Source organism: Streptopelia decaocto, assembly GCF_964273445.1.
Source record: "Streptopelia decaocto genome assembly, chromosome: 3".
Classification (NCBI taxonomy): domain Eukaryota; kingdom Metazoa; phylum Chordata; class Aves; order Columbiformes; family Columbidae; genus Streptopelia; species Streptopelia decaocto.
This window is the reverse complement of record NC_138656.1, coordinates 68577423-68599966: the sequence shown is the minus strand read 5'-3', so window position 1 is coordinate 68599966 and position 22544 is coordinate 68577423. Positions and strand designations below refer to the sequence as shown.

Here is a 22544-nt window from a genome sequence, read left to right as displayed (position 1 = left end):
AAAAATGTTATTTCTGCCCAGCAGCCCAAAGGGTAAAAGGTAAAATATATGAATAATAAAACGTTTAATCAGACTTCATATAATAAAGTCATTAGTACACCCTCATATATAGCTATACAGTATGTTTCAAGAAGTACCTTTCATCATCTGAGCTGCAAAACACTTCCTCCTCACCAGCCAAAATGAGGCCTTTCTCAAGTTTCAGATTCATGTACAAGCCCTAACAGCTGTGAAACATCCCTGCTAATTGCAGTAAGAGCAAACACAGACAGAAAAGTGTGCTACAATCCTATCTTTACCATGTTTAAAAAGATGGTAAAAACCATAGTTTGGCTCTACTTCTTTGGCAATAATTCCACATATTAAGGTATGAGCTTTTTCTTTGGTCTTTTTTTATTAACACACGTATGTATACACACAGCTTTCCTCTGCTTCACTCCAAACACTCTTTTATATGCTAGTTTCTTTACTGGCACATCTGTGATGTTCCCAGTTATAAGTTTTCAATGAAAGATGAGCAAGTTTTCCTTCACATGCTTTCATTGTTCCTTTTCCCATCAGAAAACCCAAAAAGTTTCTCTCCTCCTTCTATGTAACATTTTTGGGGAATTCAGTCAAGTCCTTTGCAATTTTAAGGAAAAGACAGAAGATAAAATTTAAGTGGGGTTTTTTTGGGGGGTGGGGACATAGTGGTGATAGAAAAGATAACACATAACAAATTCCCAGTTGTTTTGACTTAAGCATGTACAATGACACCCAGGATGTTTCCTGTAAACAGCATATTTGAAACTGGATATTAAAGCACTGCAAGAATATCCAAGAGAAATTATGAATAAGCTATTTTCTTTCTGATTATAGCACATTCACAGCTCTTTTTACAGCCTGCAGAAGTTCCCCACATAACACAGGACTAACAGCAACATGAAGTACAGGCGAATCATTATTGGTGAAGCTGCAGTAAAACCAGCCACAAAGTTCATAGGAAAATGTTTCTCTGTGTGGACATAGGGTAGGGCTGGTAAAACAGACACTAGGTGTGTTTGACATTGAGGTAGTGGATCAGTGTGTTTATTTGCGCTGCACTGTTCACACAAACATAGGGGGCTTTTAAAGATGTTTTTGAGATGTCTTCAGCATCAGCTGCTGGCCTTGTTCTTTCCTCAGAAAACAGAATATAAACATTTTTCAAACAGTGGCATGAATCTGAAGTGGATAAGACTTCTCGTGGCAAATAAAGAATAAAACAGGCATCACAAAAATACTGTGTTCAGAAGGGAACAGAAAAAAGAGAAAGGAAGAAAAAACGCCAGAAAAATCCCCTCATCCCAGAACACACTAATGAGTAATTAGCACAGCAGAAAGCTGAATGAACACAGGTAACATCTCGCAGCACACTATTATGTGTTTAGAACAATTTTGTAATAGTTGTATCTTTCTAGGTTCTCAAGATCAAGACTACAGACACAAAGAAAAAGCTTTTTCAGTGTCCAGCACATACAGATCAGAATACTATTCAGCTAAAGTTTATTTACACATGCGAGAGACCCAAATGCTGTGACCTTAAATAGCCCAGACTACAGGACCTGCTTTACATCAGAAAATGAAATGCTGAATTTTTACTTCAGGTCACAGATCAAAAATGTAAAAGTAGAGATGCGGCCACTGGTCAAGCTTCAGATTGCTCGACAAGATTCAAAATAACTTACTTACTTGATTAAATGAAACCTCCATACACAAACTTAGTACAGCATTTAAGGGAAAAAAGACCTAATTAAAGTTAAAACAAGCTTGACTCCTTTCCTAAGCTTAAAGGCCCTTTCCACAACCTTATTCAGCTCCCACCAAAAGTACTCATCTAGATTTTACAGCTACCTTTTCACATTTTTGCCAAATAAAAACTATGGGTGAGCACTGTTCCCATAACAAAGTATCGTAAAGTTGGGGCAAAAGGAACGTTATATAGTCCCTGCTATAGCTGGAAAGAGCTTTGCTTCTCACATCAACGAAATCAGAGTAGGCATGTCAAACTGAAGAGATGCTCATGTATCACCGTTCATATGGGAAACCTACCCTTTTAGGAGCGACTAGCCAGTTTGGATGCTGAGTATGAAGCAGTATAGAAAAAGATTTCATTTTCAAAACCAAGCTTCTGTAAAACCAGGCCTCTTTGTGATGTCAAAAGTGACAGAAAGTCAAATACTGAAGAGCTGGATTCTCATGAATTGGTAGTGCAGTGCAATAGTACAACCCTACTGTAAAAATATTTATATAGTGATGCTGTAAATGAGCCACACAAAACAGATGGAATTTTAATCAAAAAACACACGTTTGTAAACCAGCAATAAGTATTTACTAATTTTAAGTGCTTACAAATGAAGCTAGGCCCTTAAGAAAAAAAATTAAACAAAACTTTTGACAATTACCTGAAAGGAGGTTGTAACATGGAGGGTGTTGGTCTCTTCTCTCAAGTAGCAAGTGATAGGACAAGAGGAAATGGCCTCAAGTTGCACCAGGGGAGGTTTAGATTAGATATTAGGAAAAAATTCTTCACAGAAAGGGTTGTCAGGCATTGGAACAGGTTGTCCAGAGAACTGGTTGAGCCACCACCTCTGGAGGGGTTTAAAAGACATATAGATGAGGTTCTTAGGGATATGGTTTAGTGCTAGAATTAGGTTATGGTTGGACTTGAAGATCTTGAGGGTGTCTTCCAACTAAAATGATTCTATGATTCTAAATCTAATTCAGTGGTATCTATTTGAGTTATAAACCAAACTTTGACCTTCTCAACTTTGACACTATATTAGCTTTCGTGTCCTTAATTTTCTATTTGCAATGTATAAACATCAGATTATTTATATTTTGATCAGAAGCATGCAGAGTAAAGATGCTTTAAAGCAGCACATGATTCTCCAATGGCAGGTCTCCCAGCCCATGTCAGTACACTAGTAACCCATTTACATCCACTAAAGTGGCAAAAGCTGCAACTCTAAGTTTTGTTTTCCATCAATAGTTTGTGTTTCAAAAATTCAAATTGGAATTTCCTATATGAAACATATCTGCTTGTCCAGCAAACATTTCCTCATTTTTTAAAGACTTCAAAACAAAATACCCACTGGACTAACATAGTGGTGTCTGCTGGGCTTCCCTAATGAAACCAAGAGAAGTAGCACCAATGCAAATCAGCCAGGAAAGGCTACATGCCATTCTCCTCTACCAACCCACCTCTCATAATAAAAGCTCATTTCAAAATAATTAATGCATGAATGAGAAACGTATAAACCTCAAGTCTATCTACAGGCTAGACAGGAGAGTTTAAGATCCTGAAGGAACTAGAGTACCAAGTAATAAAGACCCCAGACTTCAGGGAAACAAGCTCGGTTTGTTCAGGGACCTCGTCCACAGGATCCCATGGGAGAGTTCCCCACAGGCGCAAAGGCAACCAGGAGACTTAATTTATCTTCAAGCATGAGAATGGCCCATGGCAGGAGACCGGGGTGGCTGCACAGGGAGCAACTGGCTGAGCCAGATGCCAAGCCCTCAGGAAAGCTCACAGAGGGGCAGCAGCAGGTGCTTCCCCATGGCAGTGCAGAATGCTGCCCTGCACCAGGCAAGGTCAAAGCTCAGCTGTGAACTGCCACAGGACAGAAGTGGCCTCTACAGGTACATCAGCAGCAAAAGAGGGACCAAACAGAACAAGGACAAAAAGGCTCAACCACTTGGTCTTTTTTTGCTTCAGTCTTTACTGGCCAGGCATACTCATAGGGCTTAGTGTCAAGGGCCTGGGGAAAGGTGTCAGGTAAATGAAAACAAAGTTTAGGATGAAGTACTTAAGCAAAATGGACATACACAAGTTCATGGGACCAGATGAGATGCTTCTGATGGTGCTGAGGGATTTGGCTGATGTCATTGCAAGGCCCCTCCAGATCACTTTTGAAAGACCATAGTGACCAAGGGAAGTCCCTGATAACTGAGGAAAAAAAAGCAAGAAGGAAGATTCAGGGACCTACAAGCCAGTCAGACTTATTCCAAATCCTGAGAAGAAAATGGAGCAAATCCTCCTTGAATCTATTTCCAGGAACATGAAGGACAGAAACACCTTTGTGAACAGCAAGCATAATTTCCCAAAGGCAAAATGTGCTCAACCAACCCAGTTACTTATTATGATGAAGCCACTGGCTCGGGATAAGGACAGCAGCAGACACCATTTACCTTGACTTCATAAAGCATGTTTTTTGATGCAGTCCCTCTTAGCCTTACGGCAGCTGAAAAGGCATGGACTAGATGGCTGGTCAACAAGGTTGATGAAAAGAAGTGGCTGGACTGACAAGCTCAAGCAGTAAGCAGGTCAAAGTCCACCTAATGGCTAGCTATGAATGACACTTCTCCAGAGTTAATCAGAACGACAGAGCAGAACACACCCTCACCAACTTCATGGGTAACGCCAAACTCCAGCAACCAAGAAGCCAGAGGGTAGAGCTCCCATCTGAAGGACCTCAACAAGCTGAAGGAGTTAGCTGACAAGACTTGTGAAGCCCAAAAAAAGCAAATGCAAAAATCTTATACCTAATGTGGAATAATTCCATGCCACAGTACATGATAGGTACTTACAGGCTAGAAAACAGCTTTGCAGCAAATGTCCTAGAGGTCCCGATGAACAACCTGTTGAACACAAGTAAGCAAGGCATCCTTGCAGTGATGAAGGCTAACTGTAGAGTGGGCTGCATTGCCAAAAGTGCTTGCTATTGATGGAGAGCAATGAACACTTTCTATGTGTCATTCCTGATGCCTCAAATGGGAACCCTGTTCTTGATTTTCAGCTCCATTGTACCAATTAGAGATTAAAAAAAAAAAAAAAAATTGAGAACACATGACATACAAGGATAGATAGAGCTGGATTTAAGACTAGAGTAGAGAAGGCTTCTTAATGACTTAGTTGGTGCCCAAAAGAGAAAAGGTAGCCAAGCTCTTCTCAGTGGTGCACAATGAAAGGAGAAAAGCCAGTGGTCATGAGTTGCTTCAAGAGAAATTCTAACTAGATAAAATAATAATTAAAAATTACAATAAGGGTCTTCAGACACTGGAATATATTTGTCCAGAGGAGCTGCAAAACCACCTTCCACAGAGATTTTTCCACACTTGAGTGCACAAGATTCTGAGCAACCTGATTTAATTTTGAAGTCAGCCCTGCTCTAAGCAAAAGATGGAGCCTTTAGAGGTCCAGTGGTGTGAATCTCTTTCCTTCTCAACAAGAAAATCATAAGGTAAGCAGAAGGTTGAGAGAAAGAACAAACAGGACTACAGTGTGCATAAATGCAGACCAACCATGTCTCTATAATGCTTTCAGGTGACCAGGATGCATATGAAAACTGTTTCCATGAAGTCTGAAAACATTCTTACAGAGCATCGACTTTCTGCAAGGTTTAGATTTATATGATAAAATATAACTTGAGCAAAACTGATTATTGAAATACAAGGATTTATTTTCTCCATCCTAATGTTTTGGATTTTGCTTGCAGCATATGTATAATTATATTTTCAATTTAGATGACTCTTTGTAAAAAACAAAAAACAAGCAACCAAACAAACAGTGTCTTCCTTTTACTTTTTTCAAGGTTTTTATTCAGATGAGAGCTTGCCCTCCAAAAACTACAACTCTAGTTACAGGCAACAGAATTTGTCATTTACCAACTGTACAATATATTGGGCCCTTATGTAAAAGCTATATGGAGAGAAATATGGATACATCTCTGTCTCAATATAGGAATCCAGTGATTTTTTTCTAAAGAAACTGCATGGAGACATTTATGGGCTTTTCTTCAGATAGGTTATTTTTTTAAATGCCCTTCTTGACCTGTGATGTCACTTCAGCCCTTGACAGTATCACACACACTTCTGTGAAAAGTCATTTCAGGTTTAGTACCATGCTTACTCTAGAGCTTTACAGAATAAGACATAAAAATATCCGTCAACTTGGAGTTTGTCTTTACATAGCATAGTTTTCCCCGTGGTGATTCTTCAGACAATCTCACCAGAAAAAAAAGCAAGCAGCATGCAGCTTTAAAGTATTATGACTTTTAAAATATGTCATGTGTATAACTCTTCTACTCTTTAAATGGTAATAAGGTTTTCTGTTCCATGATGTGGGGGAGAGAGGAGGAGAAGAAATCCATCACTGCAAATGATTAACATCTATTTCTGTTCTTTAAGCTTCAGTTTGAAGAATCTAGTATTACTATTTAGGTCCAATGCAACATTTAAAGTGCAATTCTCAAAATCACAGATGGGTGGAGAACTATAACCACAATAAAATGCAGCAGATTTCCCTACAGACAGCAGTATGGGTAAAGCCTTATCATTAATATCACCATTCAGCGCACCAACAGATGTCAGCGCTCAAAGGCAGTGAGAAAACTGACAGTGCAGTTAAAGACTGGGTCTGCATCTGTGTGCGTATATCAGCAAATAGTAAAATTACTATCTCCTTAAGCACTACACTTTGAAAGCAAAATGGGTTTTTAGCTTGGTATTCTTTTACACAAGCTACTTCCTATTTCCTTGGAAGAAAGCAGTCCCTGAACAAAAGAAATTTCAAAAGGCAAAGAGATGTTTATTATGCAGTTGACTAAGCAAAAGAAAAATACACAGATACTTTAAAAAAAATACCCTCACAGTGGTCTGAATACTAATTAAAGAAACAAGCCACCCTGATCTAATGCAATGTTTTAAAAGCACATACCGACTTTGAATAAATAATTGAAAAAGAGGGTTTATGTTGCCAAGCAATAAGATCACCCCTGGAAAAAAGTATCAGAATTTGTTCCTTTCTACTTTATTCATTTAAAAAATACACAGTACAGTCTCCAACCTAAGTGCCAGCAATATATATATATATACTCACATAAGTGCAAAACTGCATGTTTTAACATTAAAATTGCAACTTCTGTTTCTGCCCAGCATTAGAGAAAAAAGTTGATTCTTCTCAAATGATTTTTGATATGTGCACAGGAAGCCAGATGTTCCACAGTCATCAGCTCTTCCACTGCACAGCATCATTTTAGTTCTCTGCTCAATATTGCCTACTGTCTCTTCTGATCTTCATGTCTTTTCTTACCTTATTAGAGATTTGCATAAAAAAAAGGCCCAAGTTTCTTAAAAGCCAGACTTCCATTCATTTGCTTTATCTCTAAGACAATTTAAAAGCCAAGGTACATATAGTTTCCAAAAGGGAGTGGGAGGACAAATGAAAGTATATTTTACACTTGTAGTTACCTTTGCAAAAGAGACTGCATATCTCACTGTTCCCACAAGGGCTGTGAATGTTTAACTTTAACAGTTATAAGAATGTAACATCAGGTTATGTGCTCATCCAATCTGTCTGGAAAGCCTTTAAAATTAGAGACATCAGAATGAGCAATACCTGTATCTTCATAAACACCAGCTATAAAATCCAATCAGCTTACTGCAGAGAGTTATAGCAAGTTGTCATATTATTCTGTACATGCATTTCTTGGTTACAACAGAGTTCAAACTGAAGATTTCAGGATGCAAGAAAGGCAAAATGGGAATTTTACTACTGTACTTGCCTTCCTTCAAAACAGCACCGGATCAGAGCATTTCATTTCACTATTGCTTAAAAAGCTAACAGCTCATGATCTAAGCACAGAAGCAGGGAGTCTCAGGTTTAGCCTCCCCCTGTAATAAACAGTGTGATTCGCAGCAGTTCAGTGGCAAACCACAGCTGCCATGTGCAGCCATGAACCAGGCTCCAAAACCAGGGCTTGAACTGACCCTAGTGAGCTGACATGCCCAAGCTGGAGACCTGCAGTGTGGGTAGGAGTGAAGATAGCCTTCATCCAGCACACAGCAGCAGCCCTGCTTTAGTGGGGAAAAAAACAAATCCGAGCCAGGTAGTCGAGTTCTGCTCTTTACCCTCACACTGTGTGATCTTGTGCAAGTCACTAGACCCCTTCCACCCCTGGAAAACCATACCACTTTCTCACAGTGAAGTCTTCTGGACTCTGCAGGCAAGGCTGCCGAGCACTGTGATACAACAGCAACTTAACCACAATTCTGTAAAAGGTTTTGCTTAATCTGTCTCAGGCAAGCATGTGCTTTATTACTCATCAATTATGTTTTCAGGACAGACTTACAGACCTGATTATAAAAAGTCATGGAAAGCAGAGAAAGAGAGATACTTTTTAGAAGCATGCACACATTATTTATATCCCATGCTTAAAAACCAACCAAACAAAACCAAAACACATAAAAAAACCCCAATCAACCAAACAAGTAAAAACAACCCTAAACAAGTTTTGTGGATAAAGGAGATTTTCACGCAAAAGAAGGAACTGGTACATTGAGTATCTGGAATATTGCGTATCTGGTACATTGCCCATATTGCTTAATTTATAGTTCCACCTAAAAAAAATCATTTTATTCATTTGTAAAATTACAGTTCTAGAAATAACTTAGAAATGGATGACAAAAATCCTTCAAAACCGAATGTCTGAAACATAGTTTACACAGAGACGCATCTGAATAGCAGAAATGGTTACCAAAAAAAGTGTTTTATCATCTTTGTACCATCGCAGGCAGCAGTTTTATGCCAGAGAAGTAATGCACTGTTAGACAGCAGCAAACACCGTAAAGACACTTTCCTGAAGTATTAGACTCTTATTCTGCCAAATAAATTAGGGAGACAAATTTATTATTCATAAATAAAGGAACTACTTGTTAAGATATTCTATTTAAGATGAAAACCACAGAAATGTACAGCTATGCTGGCTCCTCAAGCCAGTATAGTATTTTAAAAAACAAAACCAACATAAAGTTAACACATTGAACAACTCTTAAAGCAGCATGTTTCAGACAGCTTTAAGAAATCCAACAGTCATGCATGTGCTTTTATAATGACATATATTACCTTCCACAAGAAGTGCTCCCTCCTGTCTATCCATGATTTCCTTCTCATAGTCCTGTGCCTTCATTAGCATTCAAAGAAGCTATCAAAGCCTGGCTGTCTACCACTCTTATTTTCCCTCGAATGAGATAAGGCATTTTTTGGCCTTAGCGGTAGATTTTAATAAACAAGTGGAAATTTTCTGCTTCAGTTTGCCCACAGAACTACAGCCTTAAGCTACTGTACTCACCAACATTATGATTTACTCTATTTTATATTAAATGGTTGCCATAGGCTGCTATACTAACATAAAATACGAAATCATCACCATGAGAATACAACTTTTGCCAAAACACAGGAGACGTTCAATTTTAAGCTTTACCTCACATCTTTACATCACCTTATTTAGCTTTCATGAAAAGAGCCCTATGTGTCTGGAATTTAGGTTTTGCCTTTACATAAAATGTGCATGCGGGTTTTCAGTTAAAGAATTAATCATGTGCTTGATTTTTTGGTGAAAGCCAGATGTTTTCCACTGAATATCTAAAGCCTTTTCAATTACCCCATAATTCTGAGGATCCAGTTACATAGGACATTCAGTTAGTTTTGGTAAATTTACCTGTTGAGAATGTAGACCAAGTTTGAACATAATTAAATATTCTCCTTAGCTCACAAAAAAATAGGTGTAAGGCTGAAAAAACCCCCATGATCTAGCAATGGGAACACACCCATTCTGGTCAAATACGCACACAGTCCCATACTGAGACATCCCTCCATCTCATGACCAATGTTCAAATCAGACTGGCATTTGCCTATATAGCATAAATTTCAAGTCACTTGAATGAGGACAGGCTACCAGGTTCTCAAAAAAAGGCAGCTGAAGCAACTCACCTGGAATAATGTCCTCCCCTAAAAAGACCTTAAGGGCTCCCAGCAGAAAGAACATTAATTTGGCAAAGGCATATCCTGTTTAATGTCTTGCGGACAAAGAGATGCTTCAGACGCATTCTCCTCCACTTTGCTCTCCTTTCAAAAGCAGTGGCTTGATGGGGGTCCACTGCTTCCACTGTGCTCAGACCTCCACTAAGCCATTTTGGCTCCCTATCCCACCAGGTCATGATCCCAACAAAAGCAGGGGTAGCTTTTCTGTCTGGCTGGCAGGTTGAACTGGCTCTGCAGAGGGTCTGGCAAGTGACACAAACAAGAGGCTCCTTAATAGAGTCACTGTATCATACTCTTAGTAATTCAAGATGAAGATTCTCTGGGGGTTGGACTAGATGACCTTTAAAGGTCCCTTCCAATTCAAACTATTCTATGATTCTGTGCATCTTGCAGTGCCACTATCCCTACATAAGCAATTTAACATACTCTTTTGTGACATTTTAGATGCCATAAGATAACCCCTGCCACCTCCAGGTGCCACTTCACAAGAGCACAGGTCTCCCAAACCCAGGGAAAACATCTGCAAGCTCTGTAAGGATGTTCTTAACTTAGGGGTATAAGATACCCACCTATCTACCATATGCAATTCCCTGTATGTAGGCATTTAATTCACCTCCTTCCTATCTTTTAGAAAACAATTTAAAATAACTAAATATATTTAACCAACAGTATCAGGAAGGACTGCAAAAAACTCAAAAAGAACTAGAGATACAAAAGCACTGAAGATTATCAGTAGGTAAATAAAACTTCGGTGGTGGGGGGAAGCCAAGATTAATTTTAAACTCCTTTGACAAACAGAGTGACAGCTACAAGATGCCAGCATTAAGGACACAAAGTACTTTACGAAGACTACTTTCAAAATGCATAGCATCATCAGCATGTTGCAAGGAATCACCACATTGCTTACTCATTACATGTCAATTTTTTTCCTTTCACTGTATCTTTTTCTTAAAGAAATTTACCATCAGGGAAGGTGGCTTTTTCTGTTTGAAACTAAAACCACTCAATACTTCCACAGCTGCATTTTAACTCTTTCCCTCCCTCTCCTATGAAGGCTCCCACAAGGCTTTCTCCCAGTAAAAGCACTTTGAATGTTGATCTACAGGAGCTGGGCCTTCAGTAATTCCTGCCACTGGGTTTCTTTTCCCTTTTTGTGTTCTGAGAAAAGGTATTGGGAGGTAACAGTCTTCTGAAGTGCAGCACCTCAGCCTGCTACAGAAGGTTATTACAGTAGATTGAACCTTTGCTCTGCAAATGCCACATTGTGGAGAGTCAATTTTAATGGAGTAGCTAGGCCAGAAGATCAGATACAAGCTCCTAAAACAAGGCTACTGAAAGAAGTTTTGTACCTCTTTCATCCACATAATACTGTTCCCTCACCACATCCAAAACTAGCACCGAGTCAACCCTTCCATTAAGGCCGTCAGCTCACCAACTTGACAGAAGATTTGGCAGAAAACTATCCAGTTATTTTGCTCTGGCAGCCTTCTGCTGGTTTAATAAGCTGAAGCACCAGACAGAGGGCTACAGTGGAATTAATGCAAAGTGGACAGTGGAAGAAGGCAATCAGAAGTTTTAAGAAGAGGCTTCCCCTCTGTTTTTGACAGTGACAAGTACTAGTGAGTGCGCCTTGCCTCATTAACCAAAAAAAAAACCAAAAAAACAAAAAGGGAATAAATCTCCCCCAACCTGGCCCTGGCTTCCCCTGAGCCACTGCATCAGGATACCAGGCAGTAAGAAAGCAAGCAGTGGAAATGTGCAGGAAGGTACAGGGGGCGAACCACCCTTCTTCAGCAGTGAGCCACCTCCTGTAATTCTGCCATTGCTCCTCCTTGTTACTGGAGAGTTCTTATTGTGCCTGAGTGCTGCCACATCAAGTGCATATCAGATCTCTGAATAGTGCTTTATCTCCACACTCGCAAGCTTTCTTTCCTCCAGATACTTCTGAACTTCCCTGCAACATTACTGAGACTTCTTGCTTAACCTAATGGCTTCCAACTAAACTGCATAAAAGCCACCACAGAAAACAATTATAAAACCGAAATGAACACTGAGGACTTCAGAAGCTCCAGAATTCACACTGCCAACCCCAATTCAGTTCTTTATAGGAAAACAGTGTGAAGTAATCTTTAGCTGTAGAGTCTGTTTCACTGACTTGTGACCACTGCCCTGGTGAGCTCAAAGGATTAGTGCTCAGAAAGGACCACAGAATCAATGAATAAAGTTTTCCTCTCCAGGACTTCCCATAGATGACTGCAAAAGTTGAGAGCTGTATAAGTATTTGGAGCACTGCATGATCATGCTCTTTGGACATCGATCACGGTTTACCAAGGAGGCTTTTATCCTGAAAATGTGTCCAAACAGCTCCAAACAATAACATGCAGTTTCCAAGCTAGACACCTTGTACAAGAACAGCACAGCTGCATTAGTATGGTGCTCCACCAACACCAATAGCGAGCTGTTCAGCAGGATTAATTAGCCTGGGCAGAGCGCTGCACTAATGTAATTATATTGCTTCTAGTACCTGAGCTAACTCATTCATCGTTTTCTACTCCTTTCCTCTGAAATAAAAAGAGTTCAATTTTTTGCTATTTTCTTAACACCTAAATAATTCAATCACTTTTTCTTTTTTTGAGAGAGAGAGAGAGAGAGGAATGAGACTTGGAAAATGTTCAAAGTCAGTTTCCCCTAATCAAAAACAGAGCATCTCCTGCCTTCATAGCTTGTCCCCACTATTGCCATCCTCTTCTAATCACTTCTTTAGTTCATATCAAGCTGCCACCTTTTTCAAACTGCCTATGCACCAGCAAGTCTTCCCTGGACATGAGAAATAATGATGCCCAGCCACAACCAACAGTGATAAGAGCGGAGACTGGAAAACTTTCAACTTATTTGAGTGTAAAAGAGTCATCACTGCCTTCCACTCACCCTTTTTTTACAGATGGGGAACAGATACCACAGGAGGTACTTGCTTAAAAAAGGGGCCACCTCTCAAATCAGTGAGTGGAATCAGGAATACAAAGCACAACCTCCTCATTCACAGTCTGGGGGTCCTATCAAGACACAGAAACAAGAGAGCAGTGTGAGATTTACTAGGTAGCCAGACTCTGCCTCAGCTCACGGAGACACCAGAGCATCAGTGGAACTGCCCAAAGAACTCCCATTCTGACAAAACACAAGCATGCTGGTACACTCAAAAGCCACTGTGACTCTTTGCTCAAGCCTTCCTGAAGCATTCAGCATGAGGAAGACGCTCAGAGCAGGCAACACAAGGTCAGCCAGTAAAAAATTCAGCAGCCACAAGCAACTGACAGCGGTTTTACAACAGGAAGCGCCCCGCTGCCAGCAGTACCGCCAGACCTTCTTTTTCTAAGTTTGTGTATAACTCATCATCAGAAGAGAAACAGAGGAACATCGCAGCACCCATCTCTGGCCTTGAGCCCACAACCCTCACCTGTATGGGCACACCTGCACACAGGCAGGCCTTGCAGGTGTTACATGGTGGGACCGTTACCACACACACTCACCTGGCGAACAACCGTGTCATTCTGGCAGAGTGGAAGGCAGTGACAGCAACGTGACCTTCACTTCTCTGTGTTTCCACAAGTCTTCTGCTTGCTTTATATGCTTCTAGCAACTTATTTTTTCTAGTTGTCGTATTATGTTGGTTTTGATACTAAATAAAGCCCAAGAATCTTTATAGTCCCACTTTAATTTTCACCCTTTTTTAAATACAAAATGTATGCCATAAAAAGAATTATTAACATTTCTATAACAAAACTTTGTTAAGAAATGCTATAAAGTCATGTCATTTTATTGTTTTGTGATCATAAACGTATTAGTACAACTAGACATCTAAACACTGATTTCAATTTGAAATTTAAAACAGGTAAATGAACAAAACATCTCTAAGCTCTCTCCCCTTTTATCAACATGTTCATGATACACAGCTCTTCCAGGACAGAAATGCAGGGAAGAACAACCCTATTTCTCGGCATTCTTTTCCTTTAAAGTAGCCTGCTTTGTCTGTCAGAAAGATGCACAGGAATGGCTTCAAATTTCGAGTTCTAGGCATACAAGAGAAGAGTCAAATTCCAGGCTTAGGGTATGAAAGCAGAAAGAATCATTATGTTTGGAGCTCCAGCATGCAACCACCAGGCACAAGGAGAGGAGCTTTAAGGAATAATTCCAGTTTCTGTGCATGTACAGTGTAGTATTTCAAAAAGTTACAATTTAAAACTAGTTCTAAAAAGACTGTAGATTAGAATTCCAGCTTGACAGTAAAGTATCAACATAAAAACAAGTGGATAAGTGCTTGCAAAGACAGAGAGAGAAGCAACATAAAGGTCAACACATGAAACAATGCGAAGCAAGTTAACACAGTATAGGAAACACCATTTTACAGTCAGAGAGAATAAAACAAACAAAAAAAAAGGAAGCATTCTTTAAAAAAAAAAAAAGTCAAACCAATCAAGGTTCTGCAAAAATGCAAGAGCAATTAAGTAAACAACATGTTACAGTCACATACTGAATCAGGAGGAAAGGAAACACACAGTACTGAGGAATTATACTGAGATATGAAGAAAAAATAAAGATCTAGGAACTAACTGCAGTGTCTTTGTCATCTCCTACACTTACACGGCCAAAGATCTGTTTTGGGGAGTTACTGTGTTGTCAGTGGCTCCTCTATAGCAGCTGAAGAGAAAGAAGAGTGATGGAATGGAAAGAGAAAGAAAAATTGAAGAGATATTGGGGTATGCTTGTATATACATCTACATATACAAGCATACAAATACATGCTCACGTACACACATGTATCCATATGTAATAAAAGATAACTTGGACTAGCTGGCACACAGCGGGACCAGCAAGAGCAGTATACTTAAGTTTTATCTTCTTCCTCCTGCTTATTTACTTGTTGCAGTCTTCTGTACTACAGAACTGTATACGTCAGGTCTGGAGCCTCATTACTTCTAAATACTTCTACATGGCAATTCAAGATGGCTGGGAGAAGAGTTTGCTGGTGTTTGTAACTGTTCTGTATGCTTCAGGGAGGCTGTGTAACTAAACCAGAAGAGAACATAGTCTCTGCACACCAAGATGCAGTCTATACCATGCACTCCTGAGAGTTTCTCCCCATAAAATACCTTTGCATCGGTATTTACTGCTTATGACCGCTGCATATTTTGCTAAAATAGTTAGACTGATGCAAGGACTCCAGAGCACAGAACACAATTTGAGATTTGTGACAGCTTATCTTCTACTGCTCTGCATGGTGTCAGAGCTCACTTTTCAGACCGCTCCATACAAACATGCAATAAAAATAAATCAGCTCAAATATGTCTAATGATGTTTCACAAACACAAAAATACTCAGTAGTTACAGGCTCACCCCAACTCATTTCCATCACTACAGAACAGGAAATATATACTATTAATTAATTCATAAACCCTAATCTCTGCAGGCAGCTGAAATTGTCAGTTTGATAAATAAACTAGACGGTAATGATGGGAAATTAAACTATATTATCAAGGAAATTCTTCTGTCAGAGGACGCTGTCAAGCTCTATTCACGACAGTCTTACCTATACAGAGTTCGAAAAAATTCTGTAAGGAAGGACTTAAAAACAACACCTGAACCAACAAGCAGCACAAGCGAACAAGACAGTTCAGGGAATTTGCCAAAACCCACACAGCTCAGATGCCTCACCGCTATTACCCAAATCGACCGTATTTTGCCAAATACCCTCAACCCTTTAGACAGCTGATATCGCAGAACAGTGAATCCGAGACCGATCGCGACATTTCTGAAGCGCTGCAGAACCTGCACACCCGCACCTCGCACTTGGAAACGCACCCGCTGGCCAAGCGCAGGACGGACCAGGGTAACTCCTCCTTGGTCACCAGTGCGGCACCGGCTCCCGCCGCCTCCCGCATCCCGGGGAGACACTCGCCGCTCACCGACGCGCGACAGATCGTGGGATGCCCCACGGAGCGCGCAGGCGGACCCGCGTCGTGATGGGGCCCCCGGGCGTCGCTTCTCCTCCCTGGCGCCGCTACTTCCAGCCCTCGCCCGGCTCCCCCGGAGCCGCCCCGCGGCCTGCCCGCGCTCGCCGGGCTTTGCTTCCTCCCCGGGTTTCGGTGCAACAGCTGGATGAGACCGGTAACGTCGGGGGGGAGGCGCAACCGGCACGGAGCGCGTTCGGCGCCGGCAGTGCCGGGTCCGCAGGCAGCGCTCGCTCGCGGCCGCGCAGGGGCGCGGAACGCACCGTGGGCTGAGAGGATGCAACCGCGGGAGACGCAAGCGACCTGCTCGGCCGCTGCCGAGCGAGGACCGGGCGGAAAGACCCCCTTCCGCAGTGAGGAGGAGGAGGCAGGAGGAAGCAGGGCTCCCCGCCATCCCGCCGCCAGCCCCGGCAGCGACCTGTTGCCCCGCGCGGGGGTGCCGAGGCGCGTCCCCGGGAGCGGGACCGGCCGCCGCCACTCACCTCTTTGATTTTGTCCCTTCTCTGCCGGACGGTGGGGTCGGCGGGCTCCTGCCCCACGGCTCCGACGGGCTGGCGGAAGAGGCGCTGGGGCAGCCCGGGGGCGCCCGCCTCTTTCCTGCCGCGGGCGTCCTGCAGAAGTTTCTCCTTGTCCTGGCGGATGTCCCTGCGGATCTCCTCGGGCAGCTTCTGCAGCGTCTCCTTGGCCTCCCGGAGAGCCCGCTCGTGGTCCGCGCGGATCCGCTCCAGGCTGCCCGCCCCGCCCGCGGCCGCCGCCACCGCCCCCGCCGCCGAGCCGCCGCCGAGCTGCGGCGGGACGCGGGGCTGCCCGCCGGGCGGCGGCGGCTGCAGGGCGGCCGAGTGGAAGAAGACGCCGCTGAGGAGCTTGGAGGAGTCGGGCAGGAAGAAGATGGCCCCGAAGCAAAGGGTGATGAAGGCGCTGAACACCAGCAGCAGCACGAACTTCTCCGTCAGCCGGAACGCGCCGGGGCCCGCCGCCTTCCTGCCCCCACCGCCCGCGCCGCCGCCTGCGGGGCCGCCCAGCGCCCCCGGCCCCGCCGCGCTACCGAAGAGCGGCAGCAGGCTGGCGGCGGGCATGGCCCCCGCGCCGCCTCAGCGCAGAGCAGAGCAGCGCGCCCCGCCGCCGCCGCGCAGGGACCGCACCGCACCGGACGGCTGGGCTCCGCCGCCGCCTACCCCGCCTCGGCGGCAGAAAGTTTCCCCGGGCGGACGCGGCAACTTTTCCCGTTCCCGCCGCTCCCCCGCCGGCAGCGCTCGGCGTGTGCGGGGCGGGCGCTGTCAGCTCCAGCCCATGCTGCCGGGCCGCCGCCGCGGGTGCCGCTCCCCGCTCCGCCCGCGCGGAACTGCCGGGCAGCCGGGGGCGGAGCGGGGCGGGCCGGGGCCGCCGCTGGCCCAATGGCGGAGGGGGCGGGGCGCGGGCGGGGCGGGCCGGGCCGGGGGCGGGGTGCGGGCATGCCGCTCCACCTCCCTCCCGCACTGCCGGACCCCGCGGGTCCCTGGGGTCAGACCCTGTCGGGCTCCCCAGGCGGTGCCCGCCCTGCAGAGGGGGGGGGCGCGGCGGCGGGGCACGCCCGCCCGAGGCAGCGAGTGAGGCGCCTTCGCCCCAGCGGGCGGTGGCAGCCCGAGGCGGGCGCGCGGCTCCGGCACGTGCCGGCAAGGCAGGCACGCGCGCACACGCTCACCCACGTGCATACTTGTGCACACACAGGCACGCACAGCCGCGCGCGTGTGCCCCCGCGTCACGGGCACGCACACACACACACACACGTGCGGTCACGCACGCTCACGCGTGCACGCGGCTGGGGACGTGCGAGGGCCGGCAGCAGCACCGCACCTACCCCGGTGAGCGGGACAGGGTCCCAGCGCGGCTGGGTGTAATTGCCGACCCGCTGTTGTAGGAGGAGCCGTACTCTTTGTAAGAGAAACAGGGGTTTTAATTTAATTCTATTTTCTAGTGCAGGTGAAAGGTCCATCCTTTGCGAGGAAGTAGAGGGAATGTACCTTTGTGAGCGTGACAATTCAACTTTTTGTCTAAGCTAGTGCAAATGAAAAAAACAATGTGTTGGTGCACAGGCGTGTCATATTTGATAGCTGATCAAATTGCTGCATCGAGCTCATCTGTGAAAGGAAGCTTTCTGTGAAAGGAAAAGTTTTTTTAAAAAAAACCCACAATTTATGATTTTGCTCGTGTTATACAGCAATGCAATGAACAGTGGGGATGTGAGAAGCAGGGAAACACAATAAAATGCTGGGTCACTTTAACTGAACGAGGGAATCCAGCCAACGCCCAGGGGTTTATCTCCAACTTTTTTGGAACACGCTTGGAGCCTACCTAGACTTTGACAGCAGCTCAGCACCGTAAACTTAAACATTTCCTCCAAAATGTGAACCGCAGAGTCTGAAAGAAAACAGTGAGCTGTGTTATTCCCAGAAGTTACAATGCTGAGGTTGGTTTGTTTGTGTATTTACATGACTTTATTTTGCAAGGGAAAAAAAAAACGGTAGAGGGAAGTCTGCGCTTTAAAGAAGGGCAGGGAGAAGGCATTGCATAAGCTGTAAAGATGCGATTTTGAAAATGGGCTTGGCATGGGCCTAATTCTGTTCCCAGTGGAATTAAGGGGAGTTTTACTGTTGACTTAATAGGAAGTAAGGCTGCTGCCCAGAGCTTTTCTAAATCCCATTCTTTAGAAGTCAGAATATGTAATAGATTAATTAAAAACAGGTTTAGAGAAGACAGTTACATAGAAATGTTGGATTGAGTCCTGCAAAGCTCCCATAAGTATATGGGCAAATGCTTCTGTAAAATTTCAGGATTATATATGAAACTGAAGGATCAGGGGCCAAATTTTGCATCCAGTGAAATCAGTAATTTCCTTTAGCTTTCACTCTGTTTTTCTTTTAAATCATGTTCTTTCCTGAGTTGCATTTCCACACATTTAGATGTGAAACTATTCCTTAAACTAAACAATAAGCACTCTGATTTTGACACACATTTCCCAGAAATGTGCAATGTAGCTTGATAGCTGTGCCAAGATAAAAACTGTTTAGGGCTGAAGAAAGCCTGCTTGGAAAAGATAAGAATCTATGCTGCTATTTATTTTAAAAGCAACTTTTAAGGTAGCAAATATGGAGTTTAGCTATTATTGAAAGGCAGTTGACTAGTGACAAAGCTTCCTAAATGGTGAAATACCACTCTCAGCATCAGCAAGCATATTCTGCTTCAATCGCTGGGCATGTGGGCGTACAATATTTTTCACAAATTGTCCTCAAAACTCATCACTACTTATGCATTAATATTTTGAGGCGGAATTTATTGCTGGAAGAAGTACATTTCTTTAGTATTCTGAAGTAATTCCTTAGGTTGCCATATTTCTATAGCACTTCATGAACAGATGCGAGGGTTGAAAATACCATCACATGGGGTTCTGCTCCTGTGTCTCCAAGACTGAAGCCCTCTGAACTCACCAGCCTCTTGCCTTCTTTTGGTGTCCATTTGGTGTGGTAGGTAGGGGTTAAATGTGAATCCATACCAGGAATTTCACTGCCACACTCATCACTGGTTTTGGGACATCCTGCTCATTTCCTGAGCATGAGGGAAGCAACAACCAGTATTTTCTGCGTGGAGGCAGAAAGTGTTAAATTCTCTAGCCTCTGTGATGAGATGATCATTCCAAGGTCAATAATCTAGGCCCTAAAATGGAATTCCTCATCTGAACAAGACCCTAAATTCTGTATGCAGAGCTTCCCTGTTGTTAACACCTAATGTTACAGTTACCAGTAAAGTCGTGCGGGAAGTATGCAACTATTGATGTGTGTAAATTACTGGTGTACAGAGCTGTTCACAAGAAGAGGTCAGTGGAGACTAGAAGAAAAAGAACCTACCTCAACCCAACATTACTATACAAGTTCCTTTTTTTTTTTTTTTGTCAATATCTTACACAATACAGAACTGTACAAGATATTCCAAGGAACATGAAAATACAGGAAGTATCTGAGAAAAAAAAAAATACCTCAAATGCAAATAGTGGAACCAGGGGTTGTACATGCTCAGTTTCAACTGGCAGTGTCCAACAGGCAATGCAGCTGTACAGTTAAATCACATTGATAGGTGCTTGAATAGTGTCAAAAAATCCAAATAAAGCACAAAAAATGAAGCCTTTTGTTTGCAATAATCTAGTGAAAGCTCACCCACCTGCATGAGGGCTTGCACTGGAAGAGCCTCTTTTGATACAGGTTTGTCAGTATGACCACCCAGTGGAACCACTGAGCAGGCTGACACTTCGGGTTTTTTCTTTTCTTCTTTTTCTCCTGTTTGAGCTGCATTACTTCCTGGATGACATCAGCTAAATGGGAAAAATACCCACGTCCTCAGGCAGTTGTTTTGCTACGCTAGACAAGGCTGGGTCAGATCCAATCCAGTTTGGCTATACCAACAAAACACCGGTCTACATCTCTCCCACAGGGTGAGATGCTTCTTCTGTGGGTTCAGCTGCACGATCAAGAATCATTTTCCAGCAATCATGCACAGGTCAGGCATTTGTAGAAAGGAGGAACCAATACATGAAGGGTGGTGAGAGGGAGATTTTCATAATCAATGGATAAGGCTCTTTTCTGTAATAAATCTTCTGAATGGGCAAATTTGCTGCATGTCGACTGAAAGGCCTGGAAAAAACAAAACAAAGCAAAACAAAATTCTACTGTTTGTTAGGGTTTTGTTTGTTTTTTGTTTGTTTGTTTTTAAATCAGCTACACCTAATTTGCCACGTTTCTAGCCTTAGATCTTGCCTACTGATAGGGAATTAGCCTGCATGATCTAAAAGATACATGTAACAGGCAAGGAGGGTATTGACAGTTGGCCCCTTTTTAGGCACATTCAACTGAAGCAGAGATAATAACCCATACATCTTTTTGGATAGTGAGTTTGTAACAATACCACTCCCTTGCTAGGGGTTTCCAATGTTACCTTCTGGTTAAGACTACTGTAAAAAGTTACTTGACAGCTTCCTTTTGAAATGCAATGCTTTTGCCCAGCTATCCAGAGGTACTTTTAACCGGCTTGCCTTTGGGAATGTCATTCACAAACCCAAGTTAGACATCCAGCTCTTCGGAGAGTTAAGTAATGTGACATAGACTTAGGGTTCCAGGCCTCACAAGCTGGATTTATAACACTCAGCATGCTGTTTGGAAGGAGGCTTCGGCCTTTTGAGGACCAGATGTGTATGAAATGCTCTCTGTCTTTCCAATTTTGGTACTTGGCTGCAGTTCTCAGTTCAGTATGTGAGGAAAGTGTGATTCACAGCTGCAAAAACTTTGCTTCATCTCCAGTGCTATGAGAATAAGGGACTGCCTCATGCTTTTCTTTAAGAGCTCAGAAGAGAGAAGTGTTGACCACTTACTTAAGAGTCCTGTGGCTAGAGCACTTGCTCAGTAACTTGGAGATCTGTGTTCAGCATGTTTTGTAGTCTTAGTGGATTCAAATTATCCTCTTTTCCCTCGTAGTAATATCCCAGAGAACACATACATAACCTACCACCTTTCCTTTTGCCGTGGTAGTGCTATGACTCAGAGAGGAGTGCAGGACTCTGAGGGCAAAGAGAAGAAAAGTTTTGCGTAAGGAGTGTTGCTCAACAGCCCTGAAGTGAAAACACTTCACTACCAGAGAAGCCTACAGCTTAAGAGCTAGGGCAGTAATCTGAGAACTGGGAGACACTGGTTTATTCCCTCCACAGTGAGATGGGTGTTGAAGATTGATCTCTTTGAACATGAAAAACAGAAGAAATAAAATTACATTTTATTGCAGCCTTTCTCAAACATTTCCTCTAGTTAAACAGATGAGATGAATGTGGCTAATATCCAAACTTTATAAATACTGCAGAAATGTACCGGGAATATGAAGCTGTAAGCTTGCAGAACTTCTTACTCTACTCCTCCAAGTCTTTTCTGGCATAGCCCATCAATGCTAGCAAAGGTCTCTTTCCTACCGGTATCTTTGGAATAATTCTTCTTAACTCCTTCCATCCCCACCTGAGGGAGGGGATCATTCATGTGTCGAAATGAAGGCTCTGTAGTGCAGGTGGCTTTCAGTGCCTATTGGGAAGGTTCGCTGGTAGTGTCCAGTTAAGCGTTCAGCTAATCATGCAGCTAAGGGCAGAAAAGCTCTGCCCTTTCTCTCTTCTCCAAGACTTCAGAAGATGTGCAAGATGAACTGCAAGAAATGCTGCCTGAAGAAAGTATTTGACTCCCATTCTATACAAATATGAAAGATTAAAAGCATTTTATTCAATGTTGCAAGAAACCTGAGTCTAGAATTTGAATTCTGACCGCTTGTAGGATCATGTTCAGTACTAGCATGAAGCTATCATAGTCAGCCCCAGATAACATCTTTGAGAATATCTCACTTAAGTTACTCCTTGCTTTTCATCTTTTTTTTGGCCCCTTTTTTTTTTTTTCTTTTTTTTTTTTTTTTTTTTCTGTTTTAGACTCTTTACAGTCCCTCAGAGCAAGTAAACAAGACCATGGTGTTATGTGTGCAAGGGGAAGGTAGGAAAATAAAGGAAGGAAAAACAGCTGCAAACTTTTATCCCTCTTTCCAGAATAGTTTATCAATGCTCACATCCTTGAAGATAATTTGAGCTACTGAGCTAAGAAACAGAAATTACCGTTTGTTGTATTTTACCACGTAAGATTGACATAGGCATC

General features: G+C 43.2%; 1 protein-coding gene across 1 annotated transcript in view; it reads right to left on the bottom strand.

Annotated features, from left to right (window-relative positions):
* Positions 1–17193, bottom strand: part of MAN1A1 (mannosidase alpha class 1A member 1) — a 148403-nt gene extending 131210 nt beyond the window's left edge. The window contains exon 1 of the mRNA XM_082048563.1: positions 16329–17193. Within this exon, the coding sequence (XP_081904689.1) occupies positions 16329–16922 (594 nt within the window). The 5' untranslated portion in view covers positions 16923–17193. The remainder of the gene's footprint in view (positions 1–16328) is intronic.
* Positions 17194–22544: the final 5351 nt, after the last annotated feature.